The following is a 19,251-nucleotide window of genomic DNA, read 5'->3' on the forward strand; positions in this document are numbered from 1 at the left end:
CCTTAATGGGCCTGCCTTCTATTTTCATTTTTAACATCGGTCTATCATATAAATCATGTATAAGAGCCACACAATCTTTATCAGTAAATCCAAACTGTCCCTCTCCCCTGGCATCATGTAAGTGATAAGTGGGGAGTGGTATATATGGCAACAATAGTAATTGAGCAATTCTTTGTCCCTTATGAATTTGTGTAGTTTCTACTAGAGACTTTACCATGACTTTAATTGTATTTTCAGTATCAGAATCGATTACTCCTGGAACAACTTCAAAATGTTTGGTGTAATTGGAACTTCGTCCCAATATAACACCAACAGTACCTGGTAATAACTTTCCTTTTATTCCTGTGGGAACTAACACAACACCATCATGTTTGGATATGATTATATCTTTAGAACTGGCAAGGTCTAAGCCTGCACTGCCAGGAGTCCCACGTGGGAGATCATGAATTGTCCATTCAGGTGGTATACAATTAATAGTAGATGTGGGCTCTAACTTAGGTCGTACTGCGGTAGGAGCAGGAGACTCTCCCTTGGAGTCGGGGCTAGGAGAACGCCCCTTATCTAGTTTTTTGTCTGGTTGGTATCAATAAAGTTAGCACCCTTGTCTGACAAGGGGGTTCCATCTTTATGAAATTTAGATTTACATTCATTTTTCCAGTGCCTGCCCTTCTTACAACGAGGGCATGGTCCCGGGGGTAATCCACGGGACTTATTATTATTATTATTAGCACCGGTGGATTTCTTACAATCCTTCTGTATATGACCTGGCTTCCCACAGTTATAACAAGTGGGCAAGTCATGTGGGGGATTACACCCAAAACATGTATTACTGGGGTCTCTATCAAAAGCACCTTTAACATATGAACTAAATTTTTGACCCCGCATAGCTGCAGCAAACGCCATTCCCTGGACAATTGCTGGTGAGGCATCCATGCATGCTTTAATATAATCTTGTAAGGTACCTGTTTTCCTGAGTGGACGTATTAAGTCCTGACACAGCGTATTTGCATTTTCCCAAGCCAATTGCTTGAGTAATAATTCTGTGCCCTCTGATGGTGGAAGCATTCTATTAATAGCTTCTTCCAGGCGAGAAATAAAGTCAGGATAGGACTCTTCCATACCCTGTTTTATGCCTGCTAAAGTTGTGCCCTTGGTTCCCGGAGGAGGTATTTTTCGCCAAGCGGAGACTGCATTATGGCTGACTATCTCTAAAAATTGTCGGGGTAGTTTAATTTGATTTTCAAAAGAAGCAAATTCATCTGTCCCTAGAAGCATGGACAGCGTGGGCTGTGCTTTTCTTCCTACATGTTGATTAATACTTTCTCTACATCTATCTTCATACTCTGTTCTCCATAAAATATAATCACCTGGGGAAAGCGTGGCTTTGGCCGTTTGCTGCCAATCATACGGGGTAAGCCATTGACTGCTAATTGATTCCACAATTTGTAAGGTATAAGGGGCAGAAGCTCCCGATGTACGGACAGCCTGTTGCAGTTCTTTAAGCGTCTTTAACGACAGAGGTTCCCAGATGGGTGGTGCCCTATCCTCAGTGGGAAAGCGTACCGGGAAAGCAAATGTAAAATCTCCCTGCTGACGGGCTTCTCGCACCGCCGCTTGAAAGCCCGCGGGCGGCGGAGGGAGACAAGGAGGTACGCGGGGAAGCGGAGCTTGTGAGGTTGTCTTAGATGTGACTTTTGGGACACGAACAGCCGGGTAAGCTCGGCGGGGGTGAATAAAATCATTCATTCTGTCCCTCTCATCTGGTTTAGTAAATTCATCGACCACATCCCACTCGTCACTGTCTGAAGAATTATCAACCGGTGGGAGTGGTGGTAGAATGTCTTTGAGCGTTGGAGCCGAAGGGACAACGCTCTCAGTGTTTGGTACCGGTTCAGGATCTTTAAGAACCTCGGGGGGAACCTCATCAGGAATCGGTGCCCCTTTAGATTCAGGATCACCAACCTCCGAATCAGTTTCTCTTATAAATGCTTCTAAAAAGGTATTGTCAGCTAAAAGTTCTCTAACTTGTAACCATAAAGGAAAAGCCTGAGGGGGCAAGACCTTCTCTCCATGTTCTTGCATGTATTTCCGCATTTCGCGTCCCACTCTCTTCCAGTCGGAGAGAGAGAGAGAGCCTTCCTCCAGAAACCAAGGACTAACCAACTTTATGAAATGCATAAGCTCCTCCAACCGTTTGAGAGACACATGAAAACCATTTTTTTCTAACAAACGCTGTATCATGACACTGAGCATGTGTTCTTCCTTACCCAATGTATGCCCCATGTTGTCCTGCGGATTACTCACACTTAACCGGTCAGCCTTTACCGGCGGGACTGCAGCTCCCTGGTGAGAGTCGCCTTCAATCTGAAAAAGAGAGGAAAGAAAAAAAAAGAAAGATCACCTGTCCTTCAGGTCCCTGTTCGAGGCGCCAGCTGCCGCGGACCGCCAGTCGAATGAGTCTCAGTCCGAGGGCTTTCAGGGCGAGAACGGCTCAGGTTGATTGAAAGGGCGACGCAGGAAAATGACAAACTGCCACACACCAAGGATGGTGAAGAAAGCAGTTGTACTTTACTGATTTTTAGGCATGGTATTTATACATTTTTGACAATGTCTTACAAACTACAAAAGATATTTTTATGACTTGCTGATGCTTACAAAGTTCTTATCGAGTTTTGTAGATGGGAGTAGTCAACTGTCTTTTCTTAGACAATGTTTCTGCCCGTAAGGGGGAACAAAGGACTGCTGCTTATCAGCAGTTACTCTTTTACTTCTCTTTATCTATGTTTAAACCTTCTTTCTTTGTAAAACTGCTTTGTTCACATTTTGTATTTTTATATTTTTATATTTGATTATGATTTTTATGTTGTTAGTGAATTGATAGTGAATTATGTATATGTTTTAAGTGTATAGTGACAAAATTATAGAGAAAGCAATTTCATAGAAAACTTATTTCAAAGAAACAGTTTCAAAGGGACATAAGGTAGAGATAAGAGACCGGAGGGAGCGGGTATCTGGTAGGAACATCTTAACTTATCATCCCTGCATTCTCTTGATACATTGTTTCAATTAACTGACCTTTATGGTGGGAACGTGTTCCCTTGGAGACATTTAGTCTCCATTGTATAGATGAAGTCATGGATTAGTAAGTCATTATGTTTATTCTTAGTTTCTGAGGACATTCAAGCAACAATTAACCATTCAACTCAACAAACAAGTTTCAAACAGGTTTCAGGGTAAAGGTTATTCAGGCCTTTATGCCGCACCTCATGAATTCTTACGTTCACTAAAAGGCATGCTAGGCAACTTATGCGCTGCTGTTGCAGGCCAGGGGGACCGGGGGCAACGCTCCGGGGAGCACTCACCGCCTTACCACAGTTTTTACAACGCGGACAGAGCCATCCCGCCACGGCTTGATGCCGGGGGTGCGGCATCTAGAGAAATTTCCTGCCTCAAATGACAGAGTTGACTCCGTGGAGGGCTGAGTAACATGGAAACATTTCGGGAAAGGTTTCATTCAGATGAAGGGAGAAAACTCAGCATTTCTGCACCTCTCAGAGATGCTGATGCTGACTCTTGGTGTTTGGTTTCATTTGACTAAAATATCTGGGTGATTAAAAGAGAAAAAAGGATGCATCCTTTCCTTAAATATGCTTCACTTCACGTTTGGTAACATACTTACTGTCCTGATAGAAGTGAAGCACTTCATGCCCCTGAAGACTTGCTTAGCAACCCATGTTTTTATTAGCCTATTGCAGTCACCAAGTCTACTGATTACTTCACAGGGACCTCCCCAGCTCTTCAAGTGGATATTTTTTTGGTCTTTTGAGGTCCCCAGGAGACTCACTGTATATGATGGTTTTTCCTAATAGAGGGGACCAGAGGAAGGTCAGCCCATTAGTCAAGTTTTATTTAGAATATGGCTGACATTTGAATTGAGTAGTAATAGTTTACTGGATAGACCAAATGGTTCCTTACGGCAGTATTACTTGAAAATAGTTTTACTGTGGCTATAGCAACTCCCAGTTTTTTTGTTTCATTGTTAAAACTGATAAGTTTCTTTTTGTGACTTAGATGAGAAAACCCAGACGCTTGAAGATCCTGGTAAGACCTTTTCATAAACTCTGCGGGCTTACATTTTAGCGGCTTTCTCCCTTTACAGGTAGGAGCAGGCAGGCATAGTATGGTATGGAAAAGTGGGAAGAGGGCAGAGCCCACCTTAGCGTACAGTGTGGTATACCAGAGACGCTGCTGGGTTTCAGACAGAATTCTTTATGAAAATGACACAACAGCTCTGTGTCTCCTGACAGATCTTTAAAGGTCATCCCAGCAAATACTCTTGTGACCTAGGGTTGTTACTGAAAGCTTGGCTCTTGTCCACAAAGCCAGAGGACAGTGGTTGAGGAGGAGTAAAGAGAAGTGTACTACTTTTCCGGCAGAGGAGGAAAATGTCAGACTGCCTGGTTTCAGAGTACAGATTCCTGTACATGAGAAGAAACAGGAGCTTCTAAATTAGGGAGAGCCTTCAGTTCTAGACTGTTGATGTGTAACCGCAGTTAGTGATTATAATATCCCAGCTCTGCCCTGACCTCCACCCTCCTGGAGGCCCACGGGGACCTGACTGGGCCCTGCACCAGGCCTCCAGGCAGTTCAGCGCAAAGAACAAAAGACATCCCCTTGCGCCTCCTGACCACCACCTGAGCCAGGGATGCAGGTCTCAGTTTCTGAAAAGAGTAGGGGAAGTTTTAAAGAAACGGAAAATATTTTTGCTGCTTAAAGGCTGTTCCCTCTATCACATCTTCTCCACTCCCTCCTTTACACCTCAGTGTGACTACTCTGTTACAGGGTGTTGGGCAGGACACAACAAATTGCATTGTTTTTTCTGAGCTAAAGTGATGATTCTGGGCCAAGTGTGGTGGCTCATGCTTGTAATCCTAGCACTTTGGGAGGCTGAGGTGGAAAGAATGCTTGAGGCCTGGAGTTCAAGACCAGACTGATCAAGAGCCTAGTCTCTCAAAAAAAAAATTAGTTGGGGCTCAGTGCCTGTAGCAGCTCAGTGGCTAGGGCGCCAGCTGCATACACTAGAGCTGGCGGATTTGAACCCAGCCCGAGCCTGCTAAACAACAATGACAACTACAACCAAAAAATAGCCGGGTTTTGTGGGAGGCACCTATAGTCCCAGCTACTTGGGAGGCTGAGGCAAGAGAATCACTTAAGCCCCAGAGATTGAGGTTGCTGTGAGCTGTGACGCCATAGCACTCTACTGAGGGCGACACAATAAGACTCTGTCTCAAAAAAAAAAAAAAAAATTAGTTGGTGTGGTAGTATTTACCTGTAGTCCCAGCTACTTTGGAGGCTGATTGCTTGAGCCTAGGAATTTGAGGCTGCAGTGAGCTATGATGATGCCCCTGTCCTCTCATCTAGGTGACCAAGCAAGAGACCCTATCAAAAAAATTAAATAAAATAGGATTCTGTGCATTTATTTCTACTTCCAGTAATCTGAGTAACAGATGCTATCAATTATACCCATTTAATTATTTAGTACATTCCAAAGTATAACTCATCCCCAATTGTTTGCTTTGTTTTATTTTTTTAATGTTTCTACTCAAATGTTCCCAGAGGTACTCAGTCAGCCCTGATGAGATTATAAATTGAAACAACCTATCTGGAGGGCAGTTTGGTAGTATATATTGCTAGCTTTTAAAATGTTTATACCTTTGATCCACTTTTTTAGATATCTGTCCAAAGAAAATTAGAGATAAGCACAAAGATATGTGTCGAAAAATATTTATCATAGTCATAGTAGTGTCAAAAGGCAAAATTGCAACAAATTCAAAGATTTCAATTACCTTTATTTGTGATTCTAGAATTGGGCAACACTGCATTCCATAAGGTAGAGTAAGTGTCACAGTGAGCTGAGCAGAAGAGAAGGGCCTAGGAAAGCAGAAGGGAAGAACGAAGAGAGAGTTAGTTACTTTTAGACCGAGGATAGACAAATTACTGGTTAACATCCTATTACTTGGTAAGGATTAAAGCAGAAGGAACTTCGTTATCAAGTGATTAAATATTTCAAAGTGGACTGTTCGAGAAATTATCTATTATCACTTTCTCCTGATTTCTTCAAAGGACAGACAGCTTTGTTTGGTGGTGTGGAACTTTAATATGGATGTCTGCATTTTGATTTTTAGTCTGGTCTGTTGGGAACTAGTACAAAAGCTTAGTCCAAAGCAACGGCCTCCTATATTTTTATTTGATGTAGCAAAAAATTTAGAAACAACCTCAGTGTTCAACAGTTAGTTATTACTAAATAAAATTATATTATAAAACACTAAACTTAGAAATCATGTTTTTGAAAACATTTAAAGATATAAGAAAGTATTCATAATAAATGTTAAATAATAAGATATAGAATATTGACTTTATTAAAATATGTGTGTACATAATGACCAGGCATGGTGGCTCATGCCTGTAATCCCAGCACTTGGGAGGCCAAGGCGGGTGGATCACCTGAACTCACAGGTTTGAGACCAGCCTGAGCAAGAGCGAGAACCCACCTCTAAAATAACCAGGCTTTGTGGTGGGTGCCTGTAGGCCCAGCTACTTAGGAGGCTGAGGCAAGAGAATCGCTTGAGCCCAAGAGTTTGAGGTTGCTGTGAGCTATGACGCCATGGCAGTCTACTGAGGGTGATAAAGTAAGACTCTGTGTTAAAAAAAAAAAAAATGTATGCACCTATATACGCAAAGCAAAAAAGGCTGAAAGGAAGCACACCAAAAATATTAAGAATATAGATAGATAAGAGAGAGAGAGAGGCTGGACATCAGGGCTCATGCCTGTAATCTTAGCACTTTGGGAGGCCGAGGTGGGTAGAACACTTGAGGCCACGAGTTCAAGACCGTTCATCACTATAAAAAATGTTTATATTTCATGACTATAAAAAATTAAAAATTATCCAGGTGTGGTGGCATGCAGCTGTGGTTCCAGCTACTTATGAGGCTAAAGCCAGAGGATTGCTTAAGCCTGGGGTTTGAAGGCTGCAGCGAGCTATGATCACACCATTATATTCTAGCCTGAGCAACAGAGTAAGATACCATCTCTCTAAAATATATATATTTATAATATATAAAATATACATATATGTATAAAATATGCATATATATTTACAATATGTAAAATACCTATGTATTTATACAATATGTATTGTATTTATGTATACAATATACGTATTTTATACATATATGTATAGGTATGTATACGTATATGTATTATATATATAATAACAACTTTGGGTCAGAGTGTTTGGATTGAATCTAAAAGAAAAAATTAACAAGAGCTGTCTGCTTGATCTGGAGAGATTCTGGGTCACTAGCCATAGTTCTTAACCACAAATCAGGCTCCAGTAGGTTCAATCTTCTCTCCTCTTTACCCTATCTTCTATCATTTCTCAAAGTATGTGGAGCTTTCTACTATAAAATCCAAGTAAAGCGTTAAGTTAATGTTCAAGCTAATTACAATTTTTACTAAATAGTGCCCATTCTCATCCTTTTTCCAGGGGGAGAAAGCCAGGAGCTCATTGTCTCACCTGGTAATCATCTTTTTACTAAGTCCCTGAGACTAGTTGCAGGTGAAGAGCAAATAGGAGGGCCCTGGGTTAAGGATGTTTCCTGAGCCTGCAGAGTTTAAGGAGTAAGTTAAGCTAGAACACAGAGACTTTGTTGTTGAGTGCTTTGTATGTTCCGCGCGTTATAGTGAGCACTTTTTTTTTTTTAAGACAGAGTCTCACTTTGTCACCTTCAGTAGGGTGCCATGGGGTCACAAGAACCTCAAACTCTTGGGCTCAAGCAATTCTCTTGCCTCAGCCTCCCGAGTAGCTGGGACTAAAGGCGCCTGCCACACACCTGGTTATTTTTAGAAATGGGGGGTCTCACTCTGGCTCAGGCTGGTCTGGAACTTGTGAGCTCAGGCAATCCAGCCACCTCGGCTTCCCAGAGTGCTGGGATCACAGGCGTGAGCCATGGCTCCAGCAGCACCAAGCACTTTAATGCGGCGTTTCCTTTCGTCCCCACTCTTGCAAAGTGAGCATTTGAGGTTCAGAAGGATTAAGTAGCCTGCCCAAAGCTAATGACTACAGAGGGTGCTGGAAAATTGTATGCATATTTTAAGAAAGGAAAACACTATTAAAATTGTCATACTCAAGTCATGTTTGACTTCTAGATTATAAGAGATACAATACACAAGATAACAAATGTTATCAGTATATATTGAGTATTACAATTTTAATACAGTTTTTTCCTTTATAATAAAATAAATAAAAATCATTAACGAGATGAATACAAGTCATATTTGAGTGCCTCTTGTAATTGCGCAGTCAAACGTGACTGTGACTTGACTGTTACGATTTTAATATAGCCTTTTCCTTTTTTTTTAAGGGTGCTATGGCACCATAGCTCATAGCAACCTCAAACTCTTGGGCTCAAGTGATTCTCTTGGCGCAGCCTCCCCAGTAGCTGGGACTACAGGAGCCTGCCATGACACCTGACTATTTTTAGAGATTTTTTTGAGATGGGGGTCTTGCTCTTGCTCAGGCTGGTCTTGAACCTGTGAGTCAGGCAATCTGCCCACCTTGGCCTCCCAGAGTGCTAGGATTACAGGCGTGAGTCATGGTGCCTGGCAGCTTTTTCCTTTCTTAAAATGTGTATACATATTTTGGACACCTCTGTATAATGACAATAGAGTTAAACCAAGCAGACTTATGTCAGTGTGGTTTCATTTAGAGACAAGTGTCCTCTCACTGACTTGTGATGGTGAGGTTAGGGAGAGAGGGGCTAGGTGGTGGAAGTTCTTGACTCCAGGCTAAGGAGTTTGGACTTTGTCTCACTTCAGAATGTAGAGCTGTTGAAAGGTATTTTCATTGTTGCTGTTTCCTTTTTGTTTGTTTGTTGTTAAGAGTTGGAGATGGGGGAGTGTAGATAAGGGAGCGTTAACAGTACAGACAACTGATTAACTAGCATTCACTTCTGCCCGTAGGGATGGAAATGCTCCAGCCCACCCTCATACCTGGTAAGAGGCCTTTCAGTTTACTCCTGAACCCCAGGGATTAGGGCAAAAAGATTCTCCAGGCATTAAAGAGAGTATTGTCAGTAAGCAGACTATTATTCACGCATATTTCCCTTACTGCTGCTTCTACAGATTTAGCTGGGGAAGAGAGTAGGGAAAGTGCTAATCCCTCCCCCCAGCTACTCCTGTGCTCCCTGAGCTTGTCTCTGGGCAGGAAAACCAGCTTTGCTGAGAAATGGGGCCGAGGGAAAGGCTGCTGGGGCAGGCGGGGCATCAGCCCAGTGCCTTCAGGTTCTAGTGCTAAAGTTACTCAATAGAAACGCCAACTTCATGCACAAGCTGATTGTTAGCTTTAGCTAAAATCTGTCCGTGTGGGATCTCCAGGTGTAGCCTGACACACTCCCAGGGAGGTGCCGTGGCAGAAGACTCCTCCAAGCCTGGAGGGGATTTGCAGAGTGCGGGTTTATGTAGCCAGAACTTTTAAATAAAAAACCAGAAACTACAGCGCGGTGGGACCTTTGATACTTGTATGTCTTGAGCTCACCAGACAGGAGCTGAAAACTGTACTCACTGGAGCAAACTTCTTTTTCATTTAGGAATGAAAATTCAAGAACCTTTTCCACAACCTGGTAAGCACTGGTAGGCACGCCAGAGGGGAAGACGCTGGTTTGGGGGTGATCGATAGAACTGTCACCACTAGACATCCAGGACACTGTCAGGACTTTGTATAAGATCACAAAAGGGAGACCCAGGTCCCCTAATTCATGGCTAAATCCTCGCTCCTCAATATATGTGGCTCCTTGAGTGTTTGGCCAGAGTATTCGCCATGGTGGATTTCACCCATTTTTGAGATACAGCCATAACAATGAATATTTTATTTCCGTTTAGTCTGCCCTGCCCTTCCCCTTCTATGGCGTGGCCCTGTCCTCCAACCTCCTCCCGCCCCTTCCTGCCAGCCTGTCTGTCCCCTGCTCTGCCTCACCCCAAAATGGATACTTTAAAAGTTGAGGCTGTAGCTGAGGGGCCCTGAGCCTCTAAAACTAGAGAAACTGAGCAGTAACTCCAGCCAGGTTCCTCAGAAGGACCTTAAAACTTACGCTTATATGGGAGGAAAAAAATAAAAAGCCCCCCACACTTTATTTTTTAAGACAAAAAGAAGTAAGAAAATAAAAGTGGATGTGATTTGATATTTTACCAGAGAGTGATGACAGTAATGACACTCTCTGTGCCTCAGAATTGTCATCTTTCAGATGTGGCCAGCTTGCCATTTTTACCGCACAGGATTATCTATAAAGACTATAAAGCCACAAAATGTTAAGGTACAAAGCCACTGTGTGGTGCTTCAGATCTTTCCTCCTGAGTTCATGTAGAGCTTTGAAAATACTTTTTACAGGTTTTGTTACTATAGGAATGATAACTGTTAAAGAAATTAGATTTTTGGCATTCACAAAATTATCCCCAGGCCTACAGTGCCGCGCTGTGGCTAATGTTGCTGTCTGTGGGGCTGCGTGCTGCATGCAGAGACGGGGTGTTCAGTTAGTTCCATGGAGCACAGACGAGGCTCAGACAGAGGGCTCAGCCAAGTGTGCACAGGTCTGAAGTGCACCCTGGTGAAGCCCCTTGCACGTCTGCAGCCTTTCAGCCTGCTGGGCCTGGATTTCCTTCCACACTGCTCTCACGGGGGTCTTGCTACTCACACGTGATTGTCTCAAAGGCAGACACTGAGAGGAGGGAGGTGAACAACGTGAGCTGCGTAGACAGGCCAGCTCGGGGAGCCTCTCCTCCAGGCTCTCCTCTGGGTAACTGTGTAGAAGGCCCCTCACCTCTCTGCGCGTCAGCTTCCCATCTGTTAAGTCAGGAAGGTGTCCGTCTTGTACTGCTGACTGAAGACCTGGGGAGAAGAATGGTAGCAAAATAGTAGCAACAGTAGCTGTCTTTGCTGTTATCTAAAAATCTCTTTCTCACCTAGGAATAGAAGTGGTACAACCAGATGGAAAACCTGGTAAGGAATGCTTTACTGGGGGGGGTGGCACCAGGGGTTCCGAGTCCTTTACCATGACCACTCAGTTAGCTTGATCTCATGGGGTCTGAGGAAGACGTCTGGGCCGAGCAGCGACTTTGAGGTTGCTGTGAGCTGTGATGCCACTGCACTGGAGCCAGGGCGATGGAGTGAGAACCTCTCTGGAATGAATGAGGCAGATGTGAGAACAGTATACAGCGTCTCATCAAGCCAGAGGGGAGAAAATGTTGAGAACTCCTTTCAGAGAGTGAGCAGCTGGCTGCTCTAAGGATCTTTGAGCCAAATAGAAAAAGGCATTTGACCTGGAACTGGGACAGGTGGCTTCCAGCCATGCCTGTCTATTCCAGAACAAGGCAAGCGCTTCCTAGGGTGACACACCTGTAAACTAGCACCTAGTGCTTTGGAGGCTAAGGTGGGAGTATCACTTGATCCCGGGAGTTTGGGACTGGCCTGAGCAACATAGGGAGACCTTCACATCCACAAAAATAGAAAAATTAGCTGGGCATGGTGACACATGCCTGTAGTCCCAGCTACTCATGAGGCTGAGGCAGGAGGATGGCTTGAGGCCAGAAGTTTGAGGTTAATCCAATAATATTGTTATTTCCACTTCATAGATGAGGACATGAAACAATAGGAAGGGTAAGGAGCACGTAAGTAGCTGTGAAGAGACACCTAGGACTCAGTCTCTGGGAGCTTTGTTTGTCTTCCAGCCAGATTTAGTTACTCATCTGCATCTGGGCGGGTAGAATTGACATTTGCTTTCAAAACTGTCAAAATATGGTAATATTGGGTGGTGCCTGTGGCTCAACAGAGTAGGGCGCTGGCCCCATATGCCGGAGATGGTGGGTTCAAATCCAGCCCCCAACAAAAAAAAAAAAAAAAAAAAAAAAAAACTGCAAAAAAAAATATGGTAATATTGTGATACTTTGCAGATGGTTTCCAGCTTCAGAAGTTTCACTTAGCGTGGGGTGAAGGGAGACACACATTCAGTAGAAACTGTACCTCAAGTGTCTATATAGCCATTGCTGTTCACACATGAGATATTTGACGTTTTATTATAGAACAGGCTGTATGTTAGGTGATTTTGCCCACTCTGGGTTAATGTAAGTGTTCCAAGCATCTTTAAGGTAGGCTAAGCTAAGCTTGGTGTTTGGTCAGTCAGGTGTATTGAAAGTATTTTGACTTAAAATATTCTCAACTTGGGTTTATTGGGACACAGCCCCACTGTAAGTTGAGGATCATCTAAATAGTACAGTAATTAAGAACAGAGGCTTTGAAATCAGATTCTGCTGCCTCTGTGATTTTACGCGTGTCATTCCTCAAAACGTTTCATACATTTTTTAAGGAACGTATGTGAAATGTAAGTAGCTATACCTACTTTTACTGTGACTGGAAGAAGTTAAGGTGACACTAGACGTAAAGTCCTTGCACAAGCATGGCGTAGGGTATGCACCCAACAAACAGTAGGTATTGATGTATTTGGGAGCATGAGTTCAATATGTGGAAAGAGTACTTTTTTTGGCAAATAAATTTTTACCTCTTTTTCAATGGAAATACATATTTGCGACAAAAGCAATTTGGAGTACAGATGAATAAAAATTAAGCCTTTCTCCCAACCCCATATATCACTCTAAACCTGTTACTCTGCCCCTCACACCCACCCCCAGAGGTAGTGGAGTGTGCTTAAGCTTTAATCAAATCTTTCTTTTCTGTATAAATAGGTGTAGGATGCAATTAACTCAAAATCTCTTTATATTTTAGAAGGCAAAAGCCAAGAAAACGTCAACAATGCAAGTAAGAAATACTTCATTTCTTTAGTTGATAAGTGTTTCCATACTGCAGAAAAAGTGAGAAATTCATCTTTCCTCCATGAAGGGAATAGAAAGAGTTTAAGCCCAATAATGACAGTGTAATGTCATTTCCAAATGCTTATAATTTGTGTGTGTGTGTTGGGGGGCAACTTTTTGCACAACACACAACAACGACAGGGATACGTTCTGAGAAGTCGGTCACTGGCTGTCACCGTGGCAGCTGTCATAGAGGGAGTGCACTTACACAGACCCAGCACACACGGAGGCTGGATGGTATGGCTGACTGCTTCTAGGCTGCTCCCCTGTACAGCGTGTTACTGCAGCTGTACCGGGAAGTATTTGGGTACCTAAACATACCTACCAAACACAGAAAAGGTACAGTAAGAATATGATACAAAAGATAAAAATTGGTCCTCCTGGACAGGGCACCGACTCTGAATGAGAGCAGTTTGCAGGCCCAGAAGTCGGTCCAGGTGAGTCAGTGAGGGGTGAGAGTCAAGGTCTAGCACATTGCTGAGCACCACTGCACACTTTATAAATACTGCACACCGAGGCAACACTAAATTAAAACTGTTTCTTCAATAAATTAGCTTACTGTAACTTTTTAATCAATTTTTTAACTTTTTTAGCAACACTTAGCTTAAAGCACACAGTATTTTCTTTTTTATATATCCTTACCCTATAACCTTTTTGCTAATTTTAAAATTTTATTTCTTTACTTTCTGCGCCTGTGGCTCAGTTGGTAAGGCGCCAGCCCCATATACCGAGGGTGGCGGGTTCAAACCCAGCCCCGGCGTAACTGCAACCAAAAAATAGCCGGGCATTGTGGTGGGCGCCTGTAGTCCCAGCTGCTCGGGACGCTGAGGCAAGAGAATCACTTAAGCCCAGGAGTTGGAGGTTGCACTCTACCGAGAGCCATAAAGTGAGACCCTGTCTCTACAAAAAAAAAAAAAAAAATTTAGACACAAAGACACACATTAGCCTAGGCCTCCACGGGGTCAGGACCTTCAGTATCACCGTCTTCACCTCCACATCCTGTCCCAGGAGAAGGTCTTCAGAGGAAGTGACACGGCTGCATCTGCCATCTCCTGTGATGATGCCTTCTTTTGAAGTCCTCCTGAAAGGAGCTGTGGCTTTTTTACAGTTAACTTTAAAAAATATATGTAAGTAGGACAGTCTGAAATAATAAAAGTACAGTATAGCAAGTACATCAGCCAGTAGCTGTTACTTATGTCAAGGACAGCCTACATAAGCGTCCCCTGCACTCCTACCACAGGACCCAGGTGTGGTGCCGACTGATCACTAGGCCACAGGGATGTTTCCATGCCACTGTTTTATGAGGCCCCCGGCCCTGTGTGGTCTGTCGTTGACCGACACCATCACGCAGACATGACTGGACCGATGGGTGAGCGCATCTGCCTGTCGTCTCCCCAGTGGTATGCAGGTAACTGCATGTTGATAACTTGGCAAGGAAAGCGACCACATAAAGGCTTTTTATAAAAGTCTTGGCTTCATTTGTGAAATCTGAATGGTGATCCCATTTGGATACTTCCAGTCAACCCTCTCCTAGATAGTCTTTTTAACAAAAATACAGCTATAAATAAATCAGTTTTCTGAGTTTAGGGCAGTGAACAGATTATCTTATCTACTGCTCTGCTCTGCTAGTTCAGATGAAAGGGAAGCAGTTTTCTCCAGAGTAGAGTGTGTGTGGAGGGAAAAACATTTATTTACTGATCAGCTTGCAGGACTTAATTTAAAATCCAGCTACAGTCGGCCCTCTGTATCCTCAGGAATTCAGCCAAGTTCAAATTGAAAACATTAGGAGGAAAAAAAAGAACAAAAAACAATGAGAATACAAATAAAGCCAATGTAGTGTAACAGTCATTCACTCCATTTACATAGCATTTAAATATTAAGCATTGTAAGTGATCTAGAGGGAGTTTAAAGTGTACTGAGTGTGCATAGCTTATGCGGATACTCCACCATTTATATAAGGGATGTGAGCATCTGTGGACTGGGGCTCCTAGAACCAATCCCTCATGGACACCAAGGGATGACTGTGTATCCAGTTGTATATTGGTAGTTATTGAATATGCATCTGAAATGCACTGTTTGAAATATAAGATATAAACTTTACCTTGTATATGTATATATACACAAGAAATGGAAATGGAAAATTGCTAAGAAATTCTATTCTCTGGCTATATATTTAAAAGTCTGTGAACTCCTAGATAAAACCTGGAGCAGCACACCTGATGCACAGTTGGCCCTCAAGCAGCACAAGTCTGAACTGCATGGGTCCACTGACACATGGGTTTTAAAAATATATTGGAAAATTTTTTTTAAGAGTTGCAGTACTTTGAAAAAACCTGCAAAACCGCATGGCCTGGAAATGTGGAAAAAATTTAGTATGTCATGAATGCATAAAATGTATGTAGATACTAAAGTATACATAAATCTATTATAAAAAGTTAAATATAAAAATTTAACACAAAAAAATCACAAACTATACACGATACATTGACAATCAAGAGAAAAGCAAACAAACAGACACAGTATTAAATCATAGCTGTATAAAATGGTAGTACTATGTACTGTGCCACCCCTGGGGCTTCTGGCAAGCTCAAGTGTTAGTAACCGCTTAAAACGTCATGCGTGTTGTGGTCTCTGCGCAAACAGTTCATTCCTCCAGTAAATGGCACATTGCAGTTCTTGTGTGGTTTTCATCACGTTTGGTACAGTATTCATAGGAGTATCACTAGTGATTCTGAAAGTGCTTCCAAGAAACAGAGAAAAGCCGTGATATTCTAAGAAAGACCTGAATTGCTTGCTGAGCCTTGCAGGTTGAGGTCTGCAGCTGCAGGTGCCCATCATTTCAGACAGTTTATCTTGTGCACAGTGTGAACTTACGGTATCAGTACGGTACCGTAAATGTATTTTCTCTTTCTTATGATTTCTTAACATTTTCTTTTCTCTAGCTCACTTAATTCTAAGAATACAATACATAATACATACACAAAAATATGTGCCAATACATGCTGATTTTGTGGGGCTTTTTTTGCTGATCTGTGGTGTTGGATATCATGAAAAGTATGTGGGGACCATTTTTATTTTTGGCTAATCAGCTTTCGTTAGTGTTTGTGTATTGGACAACTTTTGTTATTCCAATATGTGACAGAGAAAAAACAAGTTGGACACCCCCACTTATGTTATCAGTAAGGCTTCCAGTCAACAATCGGCTTTTAGTAGTTAAGTTTCAAGGAATCGAAAATCACATACAGGGTTTTCAGTTGCACTGGGGGGTGGTGCACCTTCCCTCCACTGCACCATTCGAGGGTAAACTGTATTTAATTACAGCCTGAAATCTGTAGTTATGATGTATTCGAAAACTTTCCGGGTTGGAAGTATCTAGTTCTAACTCAGGCTTTAGCGCCATTGTTTACCTGTTCAGGATGTATGAGTGTCACTCAGAATCACACATGTTGGTGACGCTGTGTTTTCATCGACAGGTCCAGTTCCTGTTCCACGTCCCAAAACCCACCCTTCCGCATCCTCCGGCAAAACGCTCCTCCCACCACTTGGGACCATCGTTTTAATCACTGCTTCTGCTCTAAATCTTTGTGCCTTCACAGTTTGATATGTTCTTTATCTTTCTTCTTTAGTGAAATACGTTATAGGGATCCCACAGAAGATCAAAAGAGATGATGTATTTTTCACTTGTTGGCCAAAGTTAGTTGATACAATGAGAACTGTATTGTTATTCATTTTATAAATTCAGAATGTTGGTTCAGATATGTCACAGAATTAACTTTTCACTCCTTTCTATACTAATCTTATAATTGAAAAAAAGCTCCAAACTGTATACTTCTGATGAAATTCAATGAAAGACTGATTATTATATAATTTTAGAATTGCCAAATATTAAAATGTCCAATACTTATCTTAGTGGTTAACAGGAATAAAGTAGTTGAATTAGAATGTTAAAGTTTTTTCTGGTTGGAACTATCTAGTTTTAACTCAGGCTTTAGCGTCATTGTTGACATATTCAGGATATACGAGTGTTACTCAAAATGACACGTGTTAGTGACTCTTTGAAGGATCAAACTTTGCCTTCAAATAGTTACCTTCCTTCATCCCTCAGTCTTTTCATCTTCCCTTGATATTTGAACATTTGTATTTTTATAAATTAAACAGTTTACAACATGTTTCACATACATAGTTACTGACTTAATCTCTTATTATTAACCCAGGAAAGCAGACAGGGTACGGAGGTTTTGTGGTTGAATAGTGACTGGTTTAGGCATGGGCCTTCATAACTCAAGACTAGTTCACACTTAGCCAATGTTTCAAAAAGGATTTGGGGCCACTTTTAAAGATACAGAGAAAATGCATAAAATCTAAACCAGGTGTTAGGAGTTCAATGTGCTTTCCTTCAACCACTTACTTCTCTTCATGTTAAAAAATTTCAGTCAAGGCGGTGCCTGTGGCTCAGTTGGTAAGGCGCCGGCCCCATATACCGAGGGTGGCGGGTTCAAACCCGGCCTCGGCCTAACTGCAACCAAAAAATAGCCGGGCGTTGTGGCGGGCGCCTGTAGTCCCAGCTACTCGGGAGGCTGAGGCAAGAGAATCACCTAAGCCCAGGAGTTGGAGGTTGCTGTGAGCCGTGTGACGCCACGGCACTCTACGGGGGGCCATGAAGTGAAACTCTGTCTCTACAAAAAAAAAAAAAAAAAAATTCAGTCAAAACTATCCACAAGAACCCCTGACTAGCTGAGGACCAAATACAGAATTTCTGGTGAACTGTGTTACCGAACGCAACTTAGTCCTGAGGCCAAAATGGGTTTCTCCCATCTGACCACGTTTGGTTGGTGCCTCAGTCTGTGGAACAGAACACCACACACTGGGCACTCATAGAAGCAGGCCTGGAGGATGGAAGTCCCAGATCAAGGTGCTGGCAGGTTCAGTTCCTGGGAAGGGCTCTCGTCCAGGCTTGCAGACTGCTGTCTTCTTGCAGAGGATGGAGGACACTAACCCCATTCATGGTGGCTCTACCCTCATGCCCTTACCACCTGCCAGTGGCCCTCCCTCCTAATACTGCCATATTGGTATGAAGATTTCAACATGAATATTTGGGGGACACAAACATCCAATCTGTAGCACTTGGCTTCACTTACTTAGATTACGGATTGAGGCCAGCTGTCTAACCAGCTCTGTGATCAAGGACCATAGCCTGCCTTACATGGTCTGCAGTCACCAGTAGAACAGAAACCTGCCAGGATGGCAGGGACTCTTTAAAGGGGGGGCCATTGTCTAGGTGTATTTATCCTGTGGAACTCAGAACATGAGAAATTGAAGGTTAGAGAAGTGAGCATGGTCTGCATGATGAGCCACCCACCCACTAAATTGGCTCAATGAGTAATAATTCTCATCAAAGACATCACTTCTTCCTGCGGAAGGAGGAGTGTGCACAGGGACGAAAAAACTCCTTCCAAACTCCGCTGTGTGGATGAGAACAATGGAGGTGCCCAGTTTCTGGGCCAAGGAGCAAAGGCGGACACAGGAAGAAGCTCCTGTCAGTGGGTGGGAAGGTGTGAGGGGAGAGGGCAGCACGGCACACGCGCACGCCTTAAACGTGGCAGAAGCAGCTGCAAACATCTAGCAGCAAACCTGGAAAGCAACCGTCGGTGTTAGAGTTCCCAGTTTCCTACACGAGTGTAATCTAGACTGCAGTTGAGGGGAAACCCTTCAGGGGGGTCTTAGAGGACAGACTGTGGACATGCCCTGTGTCACTCTTCACCATCCACAGAGAAAAACAACAAGGTTCACGGGGAGGTTCCTCATGACACTTCTCAAAATAAGCCAAAGCACCATATAGAGGTGAGTTAAAACATTTCAGGAGGGGCCGGCGTAATGCAGCCCGGCTATGCAGTCTGTAGTCAGAAATACGGTTTAATTTGATCTGATTATTCAAGAAATTACTATTTTCTTTCTTTTTTTTTTTTGCAGTTTTGGCCAGGGCTGAGTTTGAACCCACCACCTCTGGTATATGGGGCTGGCGCCCTACTCCTTGAGCCACAGGCACCACCATTTTCATATTGTGATGTTTAACTCAGATTTTCTAGTTTTTAGAATGCTAATGACATTAGAGAATTCTTTATACTGGATGATATCTGAAGTAAGTTTTATTTGCTATACCATAGTCAAAATATAAGAGCACTGATGAAAGTCCTTAGGAGGGGAAAAAAAAAAAGCCTAAAAGAAGACTAAAATTCCTGAATTTTGTGATTACAATTGTAAATTTAGTAACTGCATGGATAGAAATGGTTGTTTCCCAAAAACCCAATAAAGCACCAGACAGAATTATATAA

At 42.8% G+C, this 19,251-nt stretch overlaps 1 protein-coding gene across 6 annotated transcripts in view; it reads left to right on the forward strand.

The window, feature by feature from the left end:
- Positions 1-16,868, forward strand: part of ART3 (ADP-ribosyltransferase 3 (inactive)) — a 56,262-nt gene extending 39,394 nt beyond the window's left edge. For 5 of the 6 annotated variants that reach the window (XM_053587329.1, XM_053587412.1, XM_053587248.1 and 2 more), the window contains 6 exons: positions 4,072-4,101; positions 9,023-9,055; positions 9,649-9,681; positions 11,022-11,054; positions 12,834-12,866; positions 16,393-16,868. In XM_053587329.1, the coding sequence (XP_053443304.1) occupies positions 4,072-4,101; positions 9,023-9,055; positions 9,649-9,681; positions 11,022-11,054; positions 12,834-12,866; positions 16,393-16,520 (290 nt within the window). In that variant the 3' untranslated portion in view covers positions 16,521-16,868. Of the gene's footprint in view, positions 1-4,071; positions 4,102-7,547; positions 7,758-9,022; positions 9,056-9,648; positions 9,682-11,021; positions 11,055-12,833; positions 12,867-16,392 lie in introns of those variants that run through there. The other variant, XM_053587550.1, reaches the window with a different exon arrangement.
- Positions 16,869-19,251: the final 2,383 nt, after the last annotated feature.

The sequence above is a fragment of the Nycticebus coucang genome, chromosome 1 (assembly GCF_027406575.1).
Source record: "Nycticebus coucang isolate mNycCou1 chromosome 1, mNycCou1.pri, whole genome shotgun sequence".
Lineage (NCBI taxonomy): Eukaryota > Metazoa > Chordata > Mammalia > Primates > Lorisidae > Nycticebus > Nycticebus coucang.